Source organism: Phyllobates terribilis, unplaced genomic scaffold, assembly GCF_046119375.1.
Source record: "Phyllobates terribilis strain yellow unplaced genomic scaffold, ASM4611937v1 Scaffold_1__5_contigs__length_1240528914, whole genome shotgun sequence".
NCBI classification, from domain to species: Eukaryota; Metazoa; Chordata; class Amphibia; order Anura; family Dendrobatidae; genus Phyllobates; species Phyllobates terribilis.
The window spans coordinates 1,097,801,620-1,097,823,683 of NW_027362761.1; the positions used below are offsets into that span (position 1 = coordinate 1,097,801,620).

At 40.7% G+C, this 22,064-nt stretch overlaps 1 protein-coding gene across 8 annotated transcripts in view; it reads right to left on the minus strand.

The window, feature by feature from the left end:
* Positions 1-1,932: 1,932 nt before the first annotated feature.
* Positions 1,933-22,064, minus strand: part of TBC1D1 (TBC1 domain family member 1) — a 241,533-nt gene continuing 221,401 nt past the window's right edge. For 3 of the 8 annotated variants that reach the window (XM_073646162.1, XM_073646168.1, XM_073646174.1), the window contains 4 exons: positions 16,829-16,988; positions 11,852-12,021; positions 7,371-7,544; positions 1,936-4,263 (listed from right to left, as the gene is read on the minus strand). In XM_073646162.1, the coding sequence (XP_073502263.1) occupies positions 4,081-4,263; positions 7,371-7,544; positions 11,852-12,021; positions 16,829-16,988 (687 nt within the window). In that variant the 3' untranslated portion in view covers positions 1,936-4,080. Of the gene's footprint in view, positions 4,264-7,370; positions 7,545-11,851; positions 12,022-16,828; positions 16,989-22,064 lie in introns of all 8 variants that reach the window. The other 5 variants (XM_073646149.1, XM_073646153.1, XM_073646157.1 and 2 more) reach the window with 3 other exon arrangements.

A 22,064-nucleotide genomic window follows, 5' to 3' on the forward strand; every position in this document is an offset into this window, starting at 1 on the left:
TATTGAAGAATTGAAATAAACAAAATTTTTGATGAAATTCTAAATTTTGTGAGAAGCACCTGTATGTTTCTATGATATATGTAATTATCCAGGTTCACTGCAAAACAACTTCTAAATTTAGGTACATATGCATGTATACATTGTCTTTTGATATCCTTCATTCATCAGTTGAACCAGCTAATAGTGAAAAATAATAAGGGGCAGGATTGCCTTCTAATTACTGATAGATTTCAGCTGATGTCATGATTTTCTATGGGTTTTTGCACCTCTCTTTCTTCATGTGTTCAATACTTTTTCCCGGTGTCCTTTCTCATTATTACACAACTTAATATATGGACATCTATGGTTTGATGTCTTTGACAGTGTGGATTGGATGGGCTCAGAGGCGTAGCTAGGGTTTTGATTCGGGGTGTATATTGGAAAACCTCAGCAGATGACCACGCTGTTACTTAAAAAAAAAAAAAAAAACTCTCTATACAAAGACCAACATTGATAATACTGCCATATGGTGAGCATATAGTGGTAGATATCAGTGCTGCAGAACATATAAGAAATTACAATACAGTTATAGATGGTGACTTACAACTGATGTTTGTTCTGATGGAGTCATTCACTTTTCCGGTCTTTTCCATCTGGCCCAGACCGACATGACAACTTCTTGTCCACATCTATTCCCAACCAGTACAGACTCTTTATCCTACTGATACAACAGCAGCGGCTCAGCATTGGGGTGTGTGTCCCTATTCCTGCATCTGCAGTGTGCCCCCTAGATGGTAAAACAACCCTCAAAAATATATTCATGCCCTGTGCAAGTGCCCTAGAAAACAGTGCCTACATTTTGCCCCTTAGAAAGTAATGCCCTCTGTGTGCCCCTTTAACGGGCACAATAACCTGAGTTCCCCTATAACAATAAGTGACAATTTAACATTTAATAATATCCTGAGTCCCTCATATTGTACAGCTCCCCTCTTCACAGTATGATGCTCTCCTATACACAGTATAACGACCTCCGCACTAAAAAGTACCCCCCACGTAGTATACTGACCCCTTAACTTTTTGATGGACCCAATACTGTACAAAGACCCCACACTATGATCGCACCCTCGCTGTAATACCCACACTGTATGATAGCCCCTTAAATAGCCTCCATACAGTATAATGCACTCCCCATAGGCCTCCATACAGTATAATGCACCCCCCCATATGCCTCAATACAGTATAATGCGCTCCCCATAGGCCACCATACAGTATAATGCACACCCCATAGGCCTCCATACAGTATAATGTGCTCCCCATAGGCCTCCATACAGTATAATGCGCTCCCCATGAAAAAAAAAAATACAATACTCCCCTCTCCTCATTCCCCGGCTATTCTGCTCTCTGCAGAAAGCACTCGGAGCACCCGCACATCTCAGCACAGTGGGCGCCATGTAGTGACGTCATCGCGCCCACTGTGCAAAGACGTCAGACAGAGGGGAATGATGGGAGAGGGAGCATCAGCTCTGCCGGAGAGTTTAACTGCATCAGCGCGCTGCACACATGGATGCAGTTAAGTATCGCAGCTCTAGGTCGGCCCCTCAGAGCGCGGGGCCCAGAGCGACCACACCCTCTGCCCCCAGATAGCTACGCTACTGGATGGGCTGTTACCGACATCCGAGGAGAATTTCATGTCAATAGTATATTTAGAAATATATTTACTTAAACTGGTGATGTGTTACTTATTTTACCACTGAATAGAGCAAGTCAGCCCTCAGCTTCTCAGATCCCTGTGAGTGTAATTTAGGGAAAGACGGGTGGATAAGGTGGAATTAGAGATTTTCTTCAATGCCAATATTCTTTTAACAAATGGATGTAAGAATAATATCTGTTCAAGTGCAAGAACAGAACGCACATGTATTTTTTAATAATATATATTGCATTGACCATTCTCAAGCCTAGAGCCATTGCTGAAATGAAACTGTCCTATGCATCTTTTCTACAGCAAGAAGATAAAAAGCACAATCAAGATGAAGACCAGTGTAAAAATGTAACAACGGAGAAAACAAAAAGTTTTACCAGTAGTAACATCTGTCATAATGTTTGCCTAAAAACAGGTAAATCTATGCCAAGTTCAGGAGGGAGGAATTTTTAGAGAATTCTGCCCTATTCTGGGTATTCTATGGCCAGAGGTATTGGAATGCCAAACCTGTCCTCGGCTCTCCCGACCCAAACTTACAGGCTCATAAATCACACAAGGATGAAAATTCCTGGTATTTCAATATAGTCCATATTCGGTCCATGGAATACACCTGTCTCGACCCAGCCTTAAAGACATTAGAGATACTGGGAAATGGAGACCTTCATTTTACTTCTTGTTTGCTTCAGTAGATTGTGGCAAAAAAATAGAAATAAATGGGTTTTTTTTCCAATATAAATTTATACATTGTGTCATTTAAATCTGGCATTACTAGAGTGTGTGTGAATTATTTACAGCTACTAAAGCATGACCGAAAAATGTACAACTACTTGAAAAAGTTGCTTTAACCAAAAAATTGTTTTGAGCAAAAATCAATCAACCAACAGAATTGGCAGGTATGTTAAAAAAATACAATATTCAATGAGAAAGCTTTAAAATAAGAGGTTAAAAAAAATATACAGTTATAAATATTTAGGTGAATTTAAAAAAAAAAAAATTGATAAAATGAGAAATTTTTGGACTCCGCACTGTCATTTCACATATAAGCACAGAAATATTGCATATTTAAACAAGGACACTTTACATAAAATAAATGGAAACCAAAACGAAGACCTTGTGTTGCCTATATAGATCCACCTATAGGTTTTCCTTGGTCTTTAGATTATGCAGTTTGGTGCTCACACTTTTGTAAGTTGAAGCAGGTTACCTTCCCATAAAAAAAAAAAAAATTACGTTCAGGTTTTCCGTTTGCATTGGACAGTGGGAAATATATAGAGGACACAGTAGGAGATATCATTTTGACCCCAAAGTAATATTTTTGTAAGAATTTGACCAAAAAGGTGAACTGAAACCAGATGAGACTAGGGACTGATTCGTGTCAAGTAGGTGGAGTAGAATCAGAAAGCATCATCTGCTGGTACACCGGTTTCGCAAACTAAACGCGTCCCTTTGCATTACTTTTACATGGCAAACAACTTAAAAAACTAAGCTAATCGATCTATAAACTTGATATTTGCAACAGTAAAAAAAAATCCATTGTTAATGGGGTCTAGAGATGCGCCTTGGACCGGTGATATGACTGATGCATGGCTCTTCTAGGATGTAATATTGACCTAAAGTATTGGCTTCTACCCTGTGGCTCTATAGGTAGTGGCTCCACCATGGACTTTCATGTTTGCAACAACTAGGGAGTCAAGCTAGGGAGCAACATTTAGGGAATCTTTGGGTGTCTGATCATTATTGGTAATGACTGGAAACATGATGGACCCAACGCTTGTAGGTCTTACCCGCTGCCCCTCACAAGACTGATCAAGAGACCAGTAGAACCAGAAGGGTTTGCATGTAGAGTTATGGAAAATTTGTAGTGAAAAAAGTATAATATATATATATATATATATATATATATATATATATATATATATATATATATATATATATATATATATATATATATATATATATATATCTTTGGATTGATTATAATTATTAGCTGAGCTCACAAAAGGGCTTTCTCCACTGTGTTTTGGAAAAAGGAAAACCTAAAAAGTACATTGCATTATTTCACTTTTTTTTATAAAATCCATTTCTAAAATTGTAATTTTCCTTGCTCGGCCAAAATAAGAGAATCTGGAATTTACCACGGAAGAAAAACCAGGAATGAGCAGGAAAATTCTACTAAAAATTGTATGAAACATCACAATGATGAGAACGCTATAAAAAAAAAAAAAAAAAACAACACAACATGTGGGAAGATTTTTTTTTTCCTGAGACGCAATTTCCCTCTGATCTGGAGATTGAAAAAAGAAACAGCAGGAGACAACAGGAACAACGGCTGAGGAGGAACACAACCTGGGTATCTGTAGTAAAATCACAGTTTTGTGTGGTATCTGAAATGTTCTTAAGGATCAGGGTTGATCTGAAGAAGGATATTTTGGAGTCTCCTGAATCTGTTTTTTCAGTTCCTCGACTGTGTTTAACAAGGCCGACCGCTCCAGCTCTAAAGTGCGGACAGACTGCTTTAATTTTACTTCATTAGTCTGTAAGTTATCAATCGTTGACTCTAGAATTTGGATTCTGCCCTTTGATACCTAAAAAGGAAAAATAATGAAGTCTTTATAGAGAACAGTCAATTTAATTCTTATCTCATAATTCAACAGTGTAGGAGAAAATAAAAAAAAATAAACTTTGTAAAAAGATCTTCGGGAAATCTGCTTCTTCCTCTGCCAGGACTGATCACTCTCAAAATTCTCAATTCACAGGTAAAATTTGTATTCAGTAAAAACAGATTCTCCCATTACGGATCTAAGAAATGACTTTTGGTGCTCATAAAGTTCTATGTAAAAGGGAGAGGATGAGGGAAGAGCTGTCCAGCCCTGCAGTGGGACCCATGCCAGTACAAGAGCAGAATGTACAGAGACAGTTGTTTACATTTTGTTCTTGTCATATGGACATGTGACTGCTGCAGCCCATCACTGACCACAGCAGTGGTGCCTGCATCACCGCTGTGGTTATGGATTAGCTGCAGTGTTTACATGCCTTTCCCTACCAGAGGAAGCAAATTATCTGTCAGAGAACCTAATGTAAGGTGGCTGCCGGACACATAGTTAATGGGAGACAGGACAACCACCTCCGTGATACATCTGTGAAGTAAACCTGGGGTAATGCTCTAGTGCACATAGTACTAAGAGGCTTGTTTAGTGCATCAGGGCCAGGTTTTAAGGACAGCCTGAGAGATGGGCAGGTCTGGCTGCACACATACCCACCCCTGGGTGTGGTTCACAAGGTAAAAATGGAGTGTTTGTTTCACACATGGTCTGTGTGTGTGGAGGTAAGAAAGCCTCCGGTGTGTTATCTCCAGACTGAGCCGGTATACTGGATGCTATCCAGCCTGTGTGACCTAGACCATCTCTAAAGTGACTCTGCCAAGAACGGTTTATTTTATTTTGCCTGCACTGGAAGGCCATTTATTTCCTTTGCTTGTGAAATTGTTTATGAAACACCAATAAACCAGCCTGGACATTTAAATGGAAACGGTTCCGGTGTTACCTCAATATGCACCCAAGTGAGCAGCATTCCCACACTAATCACTCAGTTCAGAAATTAATTCATCTGCACCATTGACCAATATGTGTTAAACTCGGTAGGGCCTCCCACTAGGTCCAAAAGCAATAAGGAAATTTCAGGAAAATCAAGCCAGCAAAAATGACAGGTTCTTGACAAAAAAAAACAACTTCTTTATTGCATGTCAATTAAAAACATCACAGGAAGACAAAGCAGGCAACGTTTCGGCCATAAATGGCCTTTTTCAAGCCCAGATAAAATTCATACAGCTGTATGAATTTTATCTGGGCTTGGAAAAGGCCAAAAAGTTTCCTGAAGCTGTGATGGTTTTTAAATGGACATGGAATTTTTCATCAAGAACCTGTTATTTTTGGTGCCTCGGCTTTCCTGAAATTTCCAGGCAACCTAAATCACTGGAAGCAGAGGAATGCTGGGTGATGGGCAAGTTTAGTTAAGGCAGTATTTTTTTATTTTTAGACAATGCTAGGCATCTTGGAAACATAAAAAGGGATGAACAAGCCCTTTAACAAGAAGTAGGTATAGATGAAAGGGAGTTTTAGGACTTCAGTAGTTTCAAGACAATAGTCTACAAGGAAGCAGTTTTAGGTGCAAAGAGAAAAAAAAAGGCTTCCAAAATGAATGTTTATGTAGGAGGAGAAGGTTGGACTCCCCTGCCTCTGGGCATATGTGGCACCCCTGCGGGTTCAGTCGCCACAGAGGTACTGCATCTCACCCAGAGGTGTGGTACCTCACTCTCAGGTAAGGATAGAGTGCTGCCCGGGACCCTAACACCTGCATCCAACACTACACTACTCCAGATCAGCTGGAGGGGCAAGATGTGTCACGCTTCCTGCTGAGCCCTGACCCCGGTTGGAGTGGGGGGAACCAAAGTAGGGGGAACCATGTAGTGGGTGTGGGTGGAGGACGTAGATCAGGGGAGCACTTGTTAGAAGTGGTATAAAAGGAGGGAACCATCTTGGAAAGACAGTTCATTGAAGCCAGTCAGTCAGTGGAGTTTGAGGGGAGCAGGAGCTCTGTAGGAGCTCTGCTCACGAGGAGGGCCTGAGAGAGAGGCCCAGGACTGAGACGGAGAGAGGAGCAGGAGAGAGGCTCCCAGGGGTACGGGCAGTGCTGGAGGCCACCCGTACGCCCGAATCTGCCATGCGGTAGAGGGATCGAGCCGCAGAGGGGACCGGCCCCTAACTAGTGAGAATTCAACTAGAAACTGGAGGCTTCTGCACTTTCAGGGTGCAGTTGCCACATCCGCACTCAAGCCGCAAAAAAGGTAACCACATAGGATCCAGGGAACTCCAGGTTGCACAGAAAGATCCGAGGATACCGGCTTGGGACATTGTTTGGCGAGGCGCAGGGCAAGAAGGGTGAGGACCATCACAGGAAGACGGCTGAGAAGGTCATATAGAACGGGGTCCTGTCAGGCACTCTTGAAACACCTGGGAGTTTGCTGAACCCCTGCCTGGTGAACGCAGTGTGATGTGGGAGGCTGTAAGCTGGACAGTGCAACCTGTGAGTAAACTCTGAAGACTGCACCCCACTGTCTTTGAAGTTATTGCTGCGCCATCGCCCACTGCACTACACTGCAAAATCCATAACATCTCAGCACAGCCCTGGAGCTAAGCTCTACCTGTGGAGAGCTAAACCAACCCTGCTGCATTTACACCAGCTCCAGAGGACCTGGTCCGCAGAGGCGGCTCCATATAGCCACATACCACAGGTGGCGTCACGAACTGTATATAAAACTATAAATCCTCTGTAAATATTCTCCTTTTGATTGACCGCCCTGGGTCATGGACCGGGTCACCGCCACTGTGACATCTCCCCTAGCAACCACCGGCCCGGCACCAAGTACCCCACGGCCCAGGGGGCGCGTCATATGCATTGGTCATATATAGATTTAGACTGATCAACAAGCCAATATTTTTTGGAATGGTTAGAAATGAGTAGTTGTTCATATTTCTTCACATTTACTGTGTAAATGCCACAACAATAAGATTATACATAACATATTACGTGGATACATACAGAAGTATAAAGAAAGAAGGCAAATACTAATTCAATAGAAATAGACAGGAGCGTTGTAAGACTGGGTAGTTTGTATCTTTGGGTGAGGACATACCTGTAACTCCTCCAACAGGTCAAAGTTCTGTTTGCGCAAAGTATTATTTGTCTTTTCTAACTTATTTATTCTCTGGTTGTCACTGAGAGGAGAAGAATCGATCAGTTCATCCTGCAGTACGTGATACTCCACCTCGTAATCCTGCAATTGCTTCGAAATGTCCATTTCAAAAACCTAGAGATAAAAGGATATATGTACTACTATCCCAGATATCAGCACACAAGCAACAAAAAGCACAAAATCATGAGCAACAGTTCATAATGCAAATCACAGGAAAAGGCCTGTAACACCACTACCAGTGAAGGCAGGAAATCTATAGGCATGGCTCACCGGTCGTCTTTTTGGGTGGACACCAGGACAATCACAGTTTTTAGTGGTTTATAATGGTTTTACCACTTTTATTCTGAGAAATATTCAATTAGACTCAATTCAACGTATGAAAAACAAAAAGATCTCCTATAATATGAAGATTTTAGCTTGAAGAAATTATCATCTTTCCACCGAATAAGCTGAGGGTCTGTCTGGTGGGACACTTCTCAATTACTAGAATGGACGTCCTCAGTCCCCTGCAAATCTACAGCTAGGAGAAGCAATACCATGCAATTTAGCCTGCGGAGGGGACAGAGGATGGGGCCCCTGTACTAACAATCGGTTGGGATTACAATCATTTGCCCCTATAAGATCTATCATTTCTCATGTATTCAGTGAATAGATTATAGAGGCATTTTCCAGCATTAAAGGAATTAAGTTAAATGCAGCTCCAGTTTTCCATCCATCTACACAAGTGGTCAAAATTGTTGGTTTAATGAAAGAAAAACCCAGAATGGTCACAGAAATAACTTGAATCTGACAAAAGTAATAATAAATTAAACATTATGAAAACGAACAAATGAAAGTCAGACATTGCTTTTCAACCCTGCAGCCACAGAATTTAAAAAAAAATTAAACTCATGAAATAGACCTTGACAGAAATGATGGTACCCCCGAAAATAATGTGACAAAAAGGACATGTTAAATCAAGTTGTGCCCACTAATTAGCATCACAGGTGTCTACAATCTTGTAATCAGTCAGTGGGCCTGTATATAGGGCTACAGATACTCACTGTGCTGTTTTGTACCACACTCAACATAGACCAGAGGAAGCAAAGGAAAGATGTCTCGGGAGATTAGAAAGAAAATTATAGACAAGCATGTTAATAGGTAAAAGTTATAAGACCAGCTCCAAGCAGCTTGATGTTCCTGTGACTACAGTTGCACATATTATTCAGAAATTTAAGATCTATGGGACTGTAGCCAACCTCCCTGGACGTGGCCTCAGGAGGAAAATTGATGACAAATCAAAGACGGATGATACGAATGGTAACAAAAGAGTCCAGGATAACTTCTAAAAAGATTAAAGGTGAACTTCAAGCTCAAGGAACATCAGTGTCAGATCGCACCATCCGTCGTCGTTTCATCCAAAGTGGACTTCATGGGAGACTACCAAGGAGAACCCCATTGTTGGGAAAAAAAAAGCCAGACTGGAATTTGCCAAACTACATGTTGACAAGCCACAAAGCTTCTGGGAGAATGTCCTATGGACAGATGAGACAAAAATGGAAGTTTTTGGCAAGGCACATCGGCTCTTTGTTCACAGACGGAAAAATGAAGCATATCAAGAAAAGAACACTGTCCCTACTGTGAAACATGGAGGAGGCTCTGTTATGTTCTGGGCCTGCTTTGCTGCATCTGGTACAGGGTGTCTTGAATATGCGCAGGGTACAATGAAATCTCAAGACTATCAAGGGATTCTAGAGAGAAATGTGCTGCCCAGTGTCAGAAAGCTTGGTTTCAGTCGCAGGTCATGGGTCTTGCAACAGGATAATGACCCAAAACACACAGCTAAAAACACCCAAGAATGGCTAAGAGGAAAACATTGGACTATTCTGAAGTGGCCTTCTATGAGCCCTGACCTAAATCCTATTGAGCATCTTTGGAAACAGCTGAAACATGCCGTCTGGAAAAGGCAACCTTCAAACACGAGACAACTGGAGCAGTTTGCTCATGAGGAGTGGGCCAAAATACCTGTCGAGAGGTGTAGAAGTCTCATTGACAGTTACAGGAATCGTTTGATTGCAGTGATTGCCTCAAAAGGTTGTTCAACAAAATATTAAGTTAAGAGTACCATAATTTCTGTCCAGGCCTATTTCATCAGTTTAATTTTTTTTAAAAAATTCTGTGGAAGGGTTGTAAAGCAATGTCTGACTTTCACTTGTTCATTTTCATAGATTTTTAATTTATTATTACTTTTGTCAGATTCGAGTTATTTCTGTGACCATTGTGGGTTTTTCTTTCATTTAACGAGGGATACCAACAATTTTGACCACGTGTGTATATGATGAATCTGTATAACCTCTGAGATTTCTAGAGTCCTAAGTCAGTTCCTAAAAGACTTCTAAGCCGATCTGATGCATCTAACAGTGCCTCATATTTTATATGAAGACATAGATTTTTCTTCTTGTTGGACTCTACAGCAGGCTAATAGAATTATCCTGAATGAGAAGCAATACACCGAATATTAATCTCTGTAATCCAACTGTCATGTACATGAGGCTAATAAAAATAAATTAGTCCTTGTTGGGAACCAGTCAGCTGCCCTAGCACTTAAAGGGAATCTGTCAGCAGGTTTTTGCTACCTCATCTGAGAGCAGCCTGATGTAGGCAAAGAGAATCTGAATCCAATGATGTATCACTTACATTACTGGGTGCAGCTGTTCTACACAATCAGAGCTTTTAAATTTAGATTGAAGCAAAGCTGAGTAAGCTAACCCCGCCCACACCAGGGTCTCTGTGTACAAAGTCCATAGGCAGTGAGCTGCTCATCACAAGAGCAGGGGGCATTGCCGGACTAGTCTGGCAATGTTAATCTTTTAGTGATAAATCCTTCTTAGTTAGTAAACAACAGCCTGTACTTTGACAAATGACACATCCCTGAATTCTGTGTCTTAGCCTCTTATCTCCTGCTGTCTTCAGATTACAGGGTAAAAATCTGCTGACAGATTCCCTCTAAACAGTCCCCTTATTTTTACTGCACCCCAACTTCTGAGAAGTTATTTCTTGTGCCTTAGTGATTGCTCTATAATTGTAAGATCAAGTTTTAATCCATGCTTAAGCCATGTAAATCTGGGACGATTAGTAGGGCAGGGAGTTCATTCCCCAGGACTATTCCTCCCATCTTGAAAGCATCCCCCTCACTAGGGTTTGATTGACATCAGTGTCGACTTTTTGGAAATCCTGCGCATGCGCACTACGGTCTGCCTCCCATTGCATGCGCAGTGCACAGATGATGCTGGGGAGCATACACCCGGCTTCAGCACATCCCCGGGGGGGCAGACCATCACACACATGCGAGAGATTCGCAAAGACTGATGGTAACATCACTCTTGCAAATCATGCTCATGATGGGATGGAGGATTAGTCTGGGGGAATCTATTGATTTTCAAAATGCGAGCGCATGTTAAAACTTGATTTTACAATTATACTGCAATCACTAAAGGCATAAGATGCAACTATTTAGAATGTAGAAATAGGGTGCAGTGGAGACATTGTGGCAGGTTATGGAAGCAAGGGCAGCTGATCAATTCATTTTAAAAAGACATGTTCTTCTTGGGGTTTCCTATAGACCCTCACACTAGAAAGCGGATCATTAACGTTTCTATGATTAATTAAAAATGCCATGTCACCAGGTCCACAAACAGCCAGTGTTTCCGTTTATTGGATTCTCACTGCTTTATTCAAGTATTCTTTTTTTCTTTTATTCTCCGCCATACAGTTCCAGAGAAAATTATCCTTTTAAGTGTGCCCAATATGCTAATTTTATGGTCCTTTACTAGTGATGAGCGAGTATGTTGTTAACCCTTTCGCCCAGTATGCTCGGGCGAGCGCCGAGTATTTATAGCTGCGCGGTGATATATTTGAATCGCTCCCTGTGCATGATTTGCGACTGTTTGACAGCTTTAATACATGTGAGGAATGTCTGCTTCTTACACATTCCTCACATGTATTAAAGCTGTCAAACCTTCGCAAATCATGCACACGGGAGTGATTCAAACATATCACCGAGCAGCTATAAATACTCGGTGCTCGCCCGAGCATACTCGGCAAAAGGGTTAAGAGAGCATACTCGCTCATCACTACCCTTTACTAGAGGGGCGCTGCTCACAGGATTCTCTACGAGCAGGTCTTTAGGCTGCAATGCATAATTATCCTGTGGGTAATGCCCCTTTGGTATAGACCATGAAAATTAACATAAATGAAAAGGTCCATATCTCTGCTAAATATCTTGCCATATCGTTCATTCATGTTATACTGGGGGGTACACGGTGGCTAAATTGGGGTGAGCAGCAGCAGTTTAGATTTTGAGGTCCATTAGGTTTGAGAGATGAGATGCATCAGGGACAGATCTGGAATCCTGTAATAGAAGCACATATCTCCTGCATTACCTGGTTTATAGTCTTCTCCATTTGCACCAAACCCAGATTTGGCAGTGTGTTCTTTATAAAGTCCACAATAGACTCCAGATTTTCTTGTTGCAAAATTAAGGGCTTGTGACTGCCCAACAAACTCAAAGCCACTTTGAAAATAACTTCTGATCCCTGAAGATAAATCATATCTAAAAGAAAAGTCAGATATACTGTATCATCAGTTTTATGCCAATTTAGTTTTAACAGCCAAAACAAACATAGAACAAGCAGTATTCACAATCCAGCCTTGTTTTGTGGTTGAAGAACAATCACACCGAGCCCAGTTATTCTAAACTTCACGCAACATCAGCCATTGCCAGTTTAGCACGCGCCCGATCTCTACTCATACTAAAAACAGCTCAGCGCCATGAACAGAACTGTATTTTCCTACATACAATTACTGTATGGTGCCTGATGTAGAGGATGACACCATTCAGAAGTCAAGGCTACAGAATAAGCAATTATTTCGGAATACATAAAGTTTTCAGCTTTGGATTAGTAGTTTTAGCTCAGGATAACACATTTACAAAAAGTAACCAGTTTACTTCCGAATAAAAAAAAAAAATTGTATAGAACTTCCCGTAAATAACTAAAAATATACCAGAAGTGATCAAGATTACTATCAATACCAATAATAACCTACAATAACCCTTAAAAACGCACATCACAATAGCAAAATCACAAATTTAATGGCCTTTATTCAATCAATTAAACCTATAAATATAAAAAATGAACCCAACAAAGGATCAAAACTCAGGGTCCCCCCCACCACAATCAGAACCAATATAAACGATAAATTAAGAGTATTAGGGGTCGTTCACACAAACATATTTTAAATTGCAATTCTGTAACATAGGATAAATAAATGGCCCTATAAATGAATAATAGCTGCTGGTGTAAAAAACGGATTGTATACGGATGACAAGCGAGTGAACCTATCTTACGTGTGTTTATCGGCTTCTGGGTGATGGTTGGGGGCATCAACCCTTTGGGTTTTTCTCATCTTTGTGCTCATTGTTTCTTGTGTTATAAAAGAGCTTTATATTGATTTTGTATTTGTTACTGTAATATACATTTTTGAGGGCCTGAACGGTTTTAGGCTTTTATCAATTTTATGTATAAAAGTTATCTGACAGCTAGGACTTCCACTGATTGCAAGAACGAGGGACCTTAGTCCTTCCTCACCAGCATGGACACCGCAAAGAGGAGTTGGAAGGAGCATGTATGCTGGCGCTCCAGAAAGCGGATGGATAATAAAAAAATGTCGAGTGGGTGCATAAGACCAGCAGCATGTTTGCACCAAAGGCCCAAACTACTCCCTCATTAAGGTTACAAGCAGAGGCAGCTTTGTTTCTGCAGCATCAGAGGAGCTCCGGAGCACTGAAGCTGGCGGAAACCAGACAGCTTTAGAGTAGCACTTACAAGGTCTATTGGAAAAGAGATTGTAAGCACTGTGCTCCTTGCCTAAGACAATAAAATGAGAAATTCCTGGGTTCTTGAGAATCTAATGGACATTTAATGAATAGTGAATTGCAAAAATTGGACGTGTCATCCAAATGAAGTAGGGCAGAAGGACGGAAATTGCGAGGAGAGAGGAGCTGCTGAAGCAAGACCAGAGACGCCCATCAAGACTACGCTATATTGGGAGGGGGGTAATAAAAAGGTATTTTATGGGCTTTCTAGACTGCTGTAAACGAGGAATTAAAGGTGGTGATTGTTGTCTACATATTGGGAAAACTTGGTGACAAGTTTCCTTTAAGAAGCACTACATTTGATTGCTACTCTACAGGTTCCAATCTACATAAGATTCACATTGCAAATGAACTTATACTCTCCACAACCAGCAAAAGTGATGATATTTTACTTTTTAGAAATCTCATCCACACACTTTTTTTCCTGACTGAATTGGAGCACTGCAGTGATTTTGAAATCTGCAGCCTGTCAATTCTTCGTGTTTTTTAACCCATAGAAAACAAGCAGAAAGTGCAAAACGCTGCAAAAAAATGCAGCAAACCAGTTTTGATGATTTTTTTGCGTTTTTGATAAACAAAACTAAACAAGTATTGTAGGCAAAATCAAAAACCGCAAAAAATGCAGCAAATACCTGCATTTAATATGCAGCTTTTTAACTCCTAAAAAGGAAGATTTTGGTTGTAAGAGAAAAAAAAAAAAAAGCGTGTGAACATAGCCTAGATCACTTGCTCACGCACTGCCCTCCAGGACTCCACTCATGATTTCCCCTCTTCTCCAGAACTCCCTGCATCATTCCATCTGCCAGCCCCGAATCCTTCAAATCTCCCTTATCAAAATTGAATTAACTTAAGATTTTCCACCAATTCTGTACCAATATCTCCAAATCCTCCCAAGAAAATATATGTTAAAAAGGGTACTAGTCAGGCGATTTATGCTGCCCAACCACAAAGACCATGAATAAGAGGCTGGGTGCACGGTTGTAGCCAGGTATATAAACATAGTTTGGGTAAGGTGCAGCCCCCACACAACTTCTCTCCACCCTCTTTCAGGTGATTGACAGGCCTCTCTTTATGTACACACATGAGAAACCATTTAATCACCTACAGTGGTGTGGGACGACGCATTGAGGAAACCTATAAAATGTAACTTTTAATCTCATCAGTAATATAAAATTATTATGCCCTCCTTCAACTCTGAAGGGGCACTCAAAGTGGTGCTGAGTGATAATAGATGCACACTTATCTATAAATCTTTATGCAACAATGAACAGAATACTATAAAACCCTACAGGGTCCATAAATACACTATACACAGGCAAAAAGTCAATATAAGCCTATAATGATTCTCCCAGTACAGATTAGACTACATATAGGCATCATTAGAATGCCGTGTCCCCACATTCTGACATTGTCCAATCAGTGCTGACAGTGTCATAGTATAGGGACCCACCCAAAATTTTCTGGGAGGAGTAATAAAAGTTCTAAGAAAAATTACACTACAATGGCTACTTCATAAAGAATGCAAGCCTACATTAAATTAAAACAGATCTGTCAGAGCGCTGCACCTTCTTCACATGTATATACTTTTACGGACTGATGCAGGCATTTCCTGCTCAGTGGTTGGCAAAGAGATCAGTTGTAACATTCATGTTTTAGGGTGGCTGGGGTCCCAGTTGTCATATCTCCACAGGTTTCAATGTTATGGCGTATTCTAGATATCACCTAGTGATGTTACATAACAGACATTCTGTGTTTAATTAGGGGCCAGTAAACGGGTTGTCCACTACTTGGACAACCCATTCTGAATCCCTGTATTCCCCCCAGTAAAATAACAGTTATACTCACATCCGATCGTCGGCACTGGCTCTCCCAGGGATCTCATGACATTGTTACGTCATGCAATTCCTGTGTGACATGCAGAAGTAGTGCTGTTGCTTTAAAAGCATTCAGCAACTATTAGAAGTAACACAAGCATAGGAGACAGGAAATGTTGTGCTCCAGAAGCATCCAGCAACTAGAAGGGTTAACACAGTCACAGGAGAAGGGGAGTGTTTTAGCAGAGCCTCAGGAGTATTGTGGGGAAGTTGTTTATTGTCTGGCTGGAGCCGAAGAGAAAGGTGGCTTATGATCTGTTTCTCACAGAAGGCAAGGGAACAGAATTCAAGTCAGGAGGGAAGCTAAACAAAGGTCAGTTAGACTCCCTGAGCTAACAGTGTGGAGTATATTCAGCCAGGAAGATAAGGACTGGAAGGAAGCCTGTCATAGAGATCTCCCTCATCACACCCTTCCCCCCTCCATCTCCATGCAGGATAAAGAATGCTGTGTATTATTGAGTCCTTGTGAAGGAAAAGCCTGTGGTTGTGTATGCATTAAAACTGTGCGGTACTGTGCTACCGGATAATAGACTGTGAACTGCAAAGGAGACTGCACTGTTATTACTGGAGACTGTTGCTCAAAGAGACATTTGCATTGCACTGGCCGTGCCTCATTAAATTCGTACCGTTTATGAAGACTCTTGTCAGATGAGTCTGGTCAGCAACTGAATCTATCATGTGCCTGAGAGAAGCTGCAGCCTATGGTCGCCCTGAGTAACGGTTCCCCCAGGATTCCAACGAATTCATGTAACCGGTCTCGGCCCTATCTGAACTTAGGCGGTGTGCGTGTAACACCTGCCACCAATCAGTGCTGGCTTCACTCTCCGACGGACGAATCAAGATGTAGAAGCGTTATTTTACTGGCGTGAAACAAGGATTCAGTGGGGTTGTCCGAGTACTGGACAACACCTTTAACATTGTGTAAGGCCCTTCCGTCTGGTGTTCCATCTGAAGCCTTGAGTACAGGCAGAATTCAAATAGACTCAGTTGGACTTCTAATAGTTCAACTTGCAGTATATATGGGCACAGTCAGGAAAAACAAACAAAAAACAGAAACCATTTAAACCCTGTTTGGAATAAAGTTTCATTACAGAATGCCTTTACAATCCTCTTCTAAAAGTTTATAATCTCACTCTCTATTAATTTAGCCCAAGTGACAGCTCCTCAGTGTCCCTTCCTCACTCCTGAAATCTCACATTGCTCAGTGCAAACTGCAACTATCAATCAGGCCTTGAGGGTAGAGCCTCATCAGACCTAAGAAATTTATTTCATAATGTATACAGTTTGTATTGTGAAATCTAGTGTAAGGAGGAATAATAGAGCTCCGAAAAACCCACTCATGCGAGTGTGAGCAAGCATCCTTCAATTTGTATAAAGAGCAGTGACACTAATTTGTCCGTCAGGTCACAGTTTGAAAGGATGATGTTCATAAACAGTAAACTGGTCACATACACAAATCTGTAGATCACATACAAATAACAAGTTTCTTATTTTTTTCCCAGCTGCACCCATCTATTTATCATATTCTCAAACCCAAACTCTGACAACTCTTTCATTGCCATGTCTGAAAAGAACAAAACAAAACCATACACGCTGCTTTCAAAGCTTACCAAAGACTCTGGCCACAAAACCTAGCGGGAATTGTGAAGCAAACATGGTGAGAAACCAAGGCGCGGCGTACAGACTGGGCCCGATCTCATACTCTTCTAGGTGGTTGTACAAGTCTCTGTGGTAGTCGTGAAGCAGCCGAGAAAGTTGGTACATCTGGATCTAAGCAAGAGGAGGGAAGACAGACGTAAGTGACATCTCATAAGGCGCTTTCTAAGAACAGTATGGAGTTGGGTTTAGTTTATGTTTTTACAAAGGAAATTAGAACATTTTTTAATAAAGAATCTGTCAGTATTGTTAACAAGTCAATGGTAGTCAGTCATCACCATTACATGACTTCAATGAACGCGTTCATAATATAAATATAACAATATACAATTAAACATCAGAGAGCATTCTTACAAAGTGGTTACATAAGCCTCAATACGAAGGGAGGTCATCCGCATACAACTCACGTTCCCCTCTTATAATGAGAGGTCGGTAATTGCTTTAGATTTACAGCCAGACATAGTTAAGTAGTCATTTTTCCTGTTCCCATATTACTACTGTCATAAATGAAAGCTTCACCATTATTGGCACCCCTTCATTTTTTTCCATAGACTGTACAATATCTTCAGAAATGGATTGAAATGTACCAAAGTTATATCTTCAGGATTTTTCAATTAGGAGTCCAAAGTAATACAACAATAAAACATTGTTTTTCAACTTCCATGTTGCAATTTCAAAGAAATAGAATAAACAGCATGTGCAGCAGTAAAGGTTCCCCTAATTAATACTTGGTTGCACACCCTTTGCAGACAGCCTCCAAACGTTTCTTGTAGCCATCTATAAGCTTCTTGCACTTCTCCGCTGGAATTTTCTCCCACTCTTCCTTTGCAGTTTGTTCAAGCTCTTGAATGTTTGCAGGGTTCTTTTTCCCAATGGCAGATTTCAGCTCATCCCAAAGATTTTCAATGGGATTGAGATCAGGACTCATTGCTGGCCATTTTAAAAACAGTCCATTTTTTTCTTTTTCATCCACTCCTGTGTGCTTTGAGATGTGTGCTTTGGGTCATTGTCTTGCTGGAGGACCCATGATCTTCAACTGAAACCAAGTTTTCTTACACTGGGTGGGACATTTCGCTCTAAAATCTCTTGATAATTCTCTGATTTCATGATTCCTGTGATACGGTCAAGGCCTCCAGTACCAGATGCAGCAAAGCAATCCCACAGCATTATGGATCCTCCACCAGGCTTAACTGTTGGTAAGGTGTTTTTTTCCTTATAAGCATTATTGTGCCATATGTACACAAACTGTTGCTTTGCATTGCCAAAAAGCTCTATTTTGGTTTCATCTGTACACAGAACATTTTCCCAGAAGGATTGTGGTTTGTCAAAGTACTCTTCCTGAGCCCTTGGCCTTTCTCCCTTTTTATGCATTATCTTCAGCAATGGTTTGGTCCTTGGCCTTCGCCCATAAATCTCTGCTTGGTTTAGTGTGCGGCGTAGGGTACTTGTTGAAACCATGACCCCAGACTGTTCCAGGTTGGCCTTTAGCTCTTTGGATGTTTGACGTGCTATTTTTTTTTATTTTTATTTACCATTCACACTAACCTTTAAAGACATCTCGTCAATTTTCCTCTTTCCCCCACATCCAGGGAGGTTCTCGATAGTTCCATGCTTGGCAGACTACTTAATAACATTGCGCACTGTTGAAACGGAGATACCAAGATCTTTGGAGATTGCCTTATACCCTCTGGAAGTCTTGTGTTTGCTAATAGCAGCAGTTCTGATGTCTCCAGACAGCTCTTTTGTCTTCATTGTGACAAAGGAACAGGGCCTACCTGAAGTCATCATTCATTGGCTAATTCATGTCACATGGGCACAGACAATCACAGGAGAATCTCATGTGATTTACCACAGGTGAGTCAAAATGTGTTTCCATACTAAATTAAGGTAAAGGGTGCCAATACCAGTGACACAGCAAGCTTTAGGTTTTTCTATTTTCCTTTCCCATTGTTTTTGGTTTTAAATTATTATTTATCATTTGCTCTTTTGTATTTAACATGAGTGCTCTATACCAAAAAAGAGTTTCATTTGATTTCATTTTTTTGAGAGGATATTCCACATTATGTACTTAAACTTCATGGGTGCCAATAACGATTAGCAGGAATGAATAGTAATTAATAGGATTCTCAAATTTCTCGGTAAATTGTAGCAATCATTACCCACCAGGAAAAAATTATTTTGGGGAAAAAAAAAAGTTAAGGGTAGGTTAATTGTAACATTGAGAGATAGAATATCCCAAAAAAAAAAAATCAAGAAAATCACATTGTATAAATTACATAATTTTTTTTGCATTTTGCAGTGAGAAATAAGTATTTGATCCCTCTGGCAAAAAACCCTTAATACTTGGTGGCAAAACCCTTGTTGGCAAGCACAGCAGTCAGACGTGTTTTGTAGTTGATGATGAGGTTTGCGCACATGTCAAGAAGAATTTTGGTCCGCTCCTCTTAGCAGATCATCTCTAAATCATACAGATTTGAGGCTGTCGCTTGGCAATTCAGAGCTTCAACTCCCTCCATAAATTTTCTATGGGATTAAGGTCTGGAGACTGGCTAGAATACTCCTTGACCTTAATATGCTTCTTTTTGAGCCACTCCTTTGTTGCCCTGGCTGTATGCTTTGGGTCATTGTGTTGCTGGAAGACCCATCTACTGAGGGAAGGAGGTTGTTGGCCAAAATCTCGCGAAACATGACCCCATCCATCTTCCCTTCAGTATGGCGCAGTTTTCATGTCCCCTTTGCAGAAAAGCACCCCAAAGTATAATGTTTCCCCCACCATGCTTCACGGTTGGGATGATGATCTTAAAGTTGTACTCATCCTTCTTCCTCCAAACACGGCGAGTTGACTTGATGCCAAAGAGCTCAATTTTGTGTCTCATCTGACTGATCACAGCACCTTCTCCCAATAACTCAGAGAATAATTCAGGTGTTCACTGGCAAACTCCAGGACGGGCCTGCATGATTTTAAACCTTTAAGGTGTAATGTGTTACCAATAGTTTTCTTGGTGACTGTGGTCCCAGCTGCCTTGAGATAATTAACAAGTTCCCCTCCGTGTAGTTTTAGGCTGATCTCTCACCTTCCTCATGATCAAGGATACCCCACGAGGTGAGATTTTGCATGATGCCCCAGATCAATGTCGATTGACAGTTATTTTGTATTTCTTCCATTTTCTTACTATTGCACCAACAGTTGTCTCCTTCTCACCAAGTGTCTTACTTATGGTTTTGTAGCCCATTCCAGCTTTGTGCAGGTCTATGATCTTGTCCCTGACATCCTTAGAAAGCTCTTTGGTCTTGCCCATGTTGTAGAGGTTAGAGTCTGACTGATTAATTGAGTCTGTGGACAGGAGTCTTTTATACAGGTGACTATGTAAGACAGCTGTCTTTAATGCAGTTAACACGTTGATTGAGCGTCTAACTCAGGGGTCTCAAACTTGGCTAAGTATATGGGCCGCACATAGAAAAAATGTGAATTTTAAGGGCCGCATTCTTTGCAGGATGATATGATATTTTTAATGAAACCATATTGTTTTTTCTATACACCTTTTGGATCATTTTTTTTTAACATTTTTGTCTTTTTTTATTTTATTCTTTTAAAATGGCATTCATTTTATGGGCTATGGTACAGTTTTATAGTTTATACAATTTTACAGTTTTTACAATTTTTATTTCCTTTTTATGTCCCCTAATTGGCCACATAGTGATTTTTTTATTACAATTAGCACCATATAGTAATTCTGACCAACTTCTTATAGTAATGTGCCCATCTTGTAGTAGTTTCCCCATCTTGTAGTAATGTGCCCATCCTTGTCCGCATCTTGTAGTAATGTCCCCCATCTTGGTCTTCATCTTGTAGTAATGTGCCCATCCTGGTCCCCATCTTATAGTAATGTGCCCATCCTGGTCTCCATCTTGTAGTAATGTGCCCATTCTCGTCCCTAACTTGTAGTAATGGCCCATCCTGGTCCCCGTCTTGTAGTAATACCTCATCCTGGTCCCCATCTTGCAGAAATGGCCCATGCTAATCTCTAACTTGTAGAACATTCAACTGAAAAGAATCACTGACTTTGGCGGCCCTCAGGACTAGGCCGCAACAATTATGGGGGCTCTGGTGCCTGCGGGTCGCATTAAGCAGCCTCAGGGGCCGCATGCGGCCCTCGGGGCACGTGTTTGAGACCCCTGGTCTAACTGGTCTGTAGGAGCCAGAACTCATAATGGTTTGTAGGGATCAAATACTTATTTCTCACTGCAAAATACCAAAAAAATTATCCAATTTATACAATGTGATTTTCTGGATTTTTTGGGGGATATTCTATCGCTCAATGTTAAAATTAACCTACCCTTAAAATTATACTGTTCATGTCTTTGTCAGTGGGCAAACTTACAAAAACAGCAAGGTATCAAATAATTATTTCCTTCACTGTGTGTGTGTGTGTGTGTGTGTGTGTAATATATATACACACACACACACACACATATATACAGTACAGACCGTAAGTTTGGACACACCTCATTTAAAGATTTTTCTGTATTTTCAGGACTATGAAAATTGTACATTCACACTGAAGGCATCAAAACTATGAATTAACACATGTGGAATTATATACTTAACAAAAAAGTGTGAAACAACTGAAAATATGTCTTATATTCTAGGTTCTTCAAAGTAGCCACCTTTTGCTTTGATGACTGCTTTGCACACTCTTGGCATTCTCTTGATGAGCTTCAAGAGGTAGTCACCAGAAATGGTTTTCACTTCACAGGTGTGCCCTGTCAGGTTTAATAAGTGGGATTTTTTTTTTTTTTTTTTTTTTTTTTTTTTTTTTTTATTAAGCTAGACATTTAGTGAGGAGGCTGTTGCTATGTTCAATTATTTTTTATTTTTTTTTTTTAAAAAATGAATTTTTCTTCCCACGCTTAAGAAATCAATTTTAATCTTCTCCGTGTCCGATCCTTATCAGATTATGTCGGAAGGATGAGGATTTGGAGGCCCACATACACAATAGATTTACCAGCAGGCTCTGCCAACAGCGACAGGTTTGGCAGAAGTTAGAATAAATGTGTATGGGGGCCTTTTCTAGAGGGACACCCAGTGATCGCCAGAATAAGGACCTTGTGTCCTTTGGTCTCATCTGGATCTCCTCTGACCTCAAGACAGAGGTCAGGAAGAAATGGAGGGCCATTCAAAATCTACAG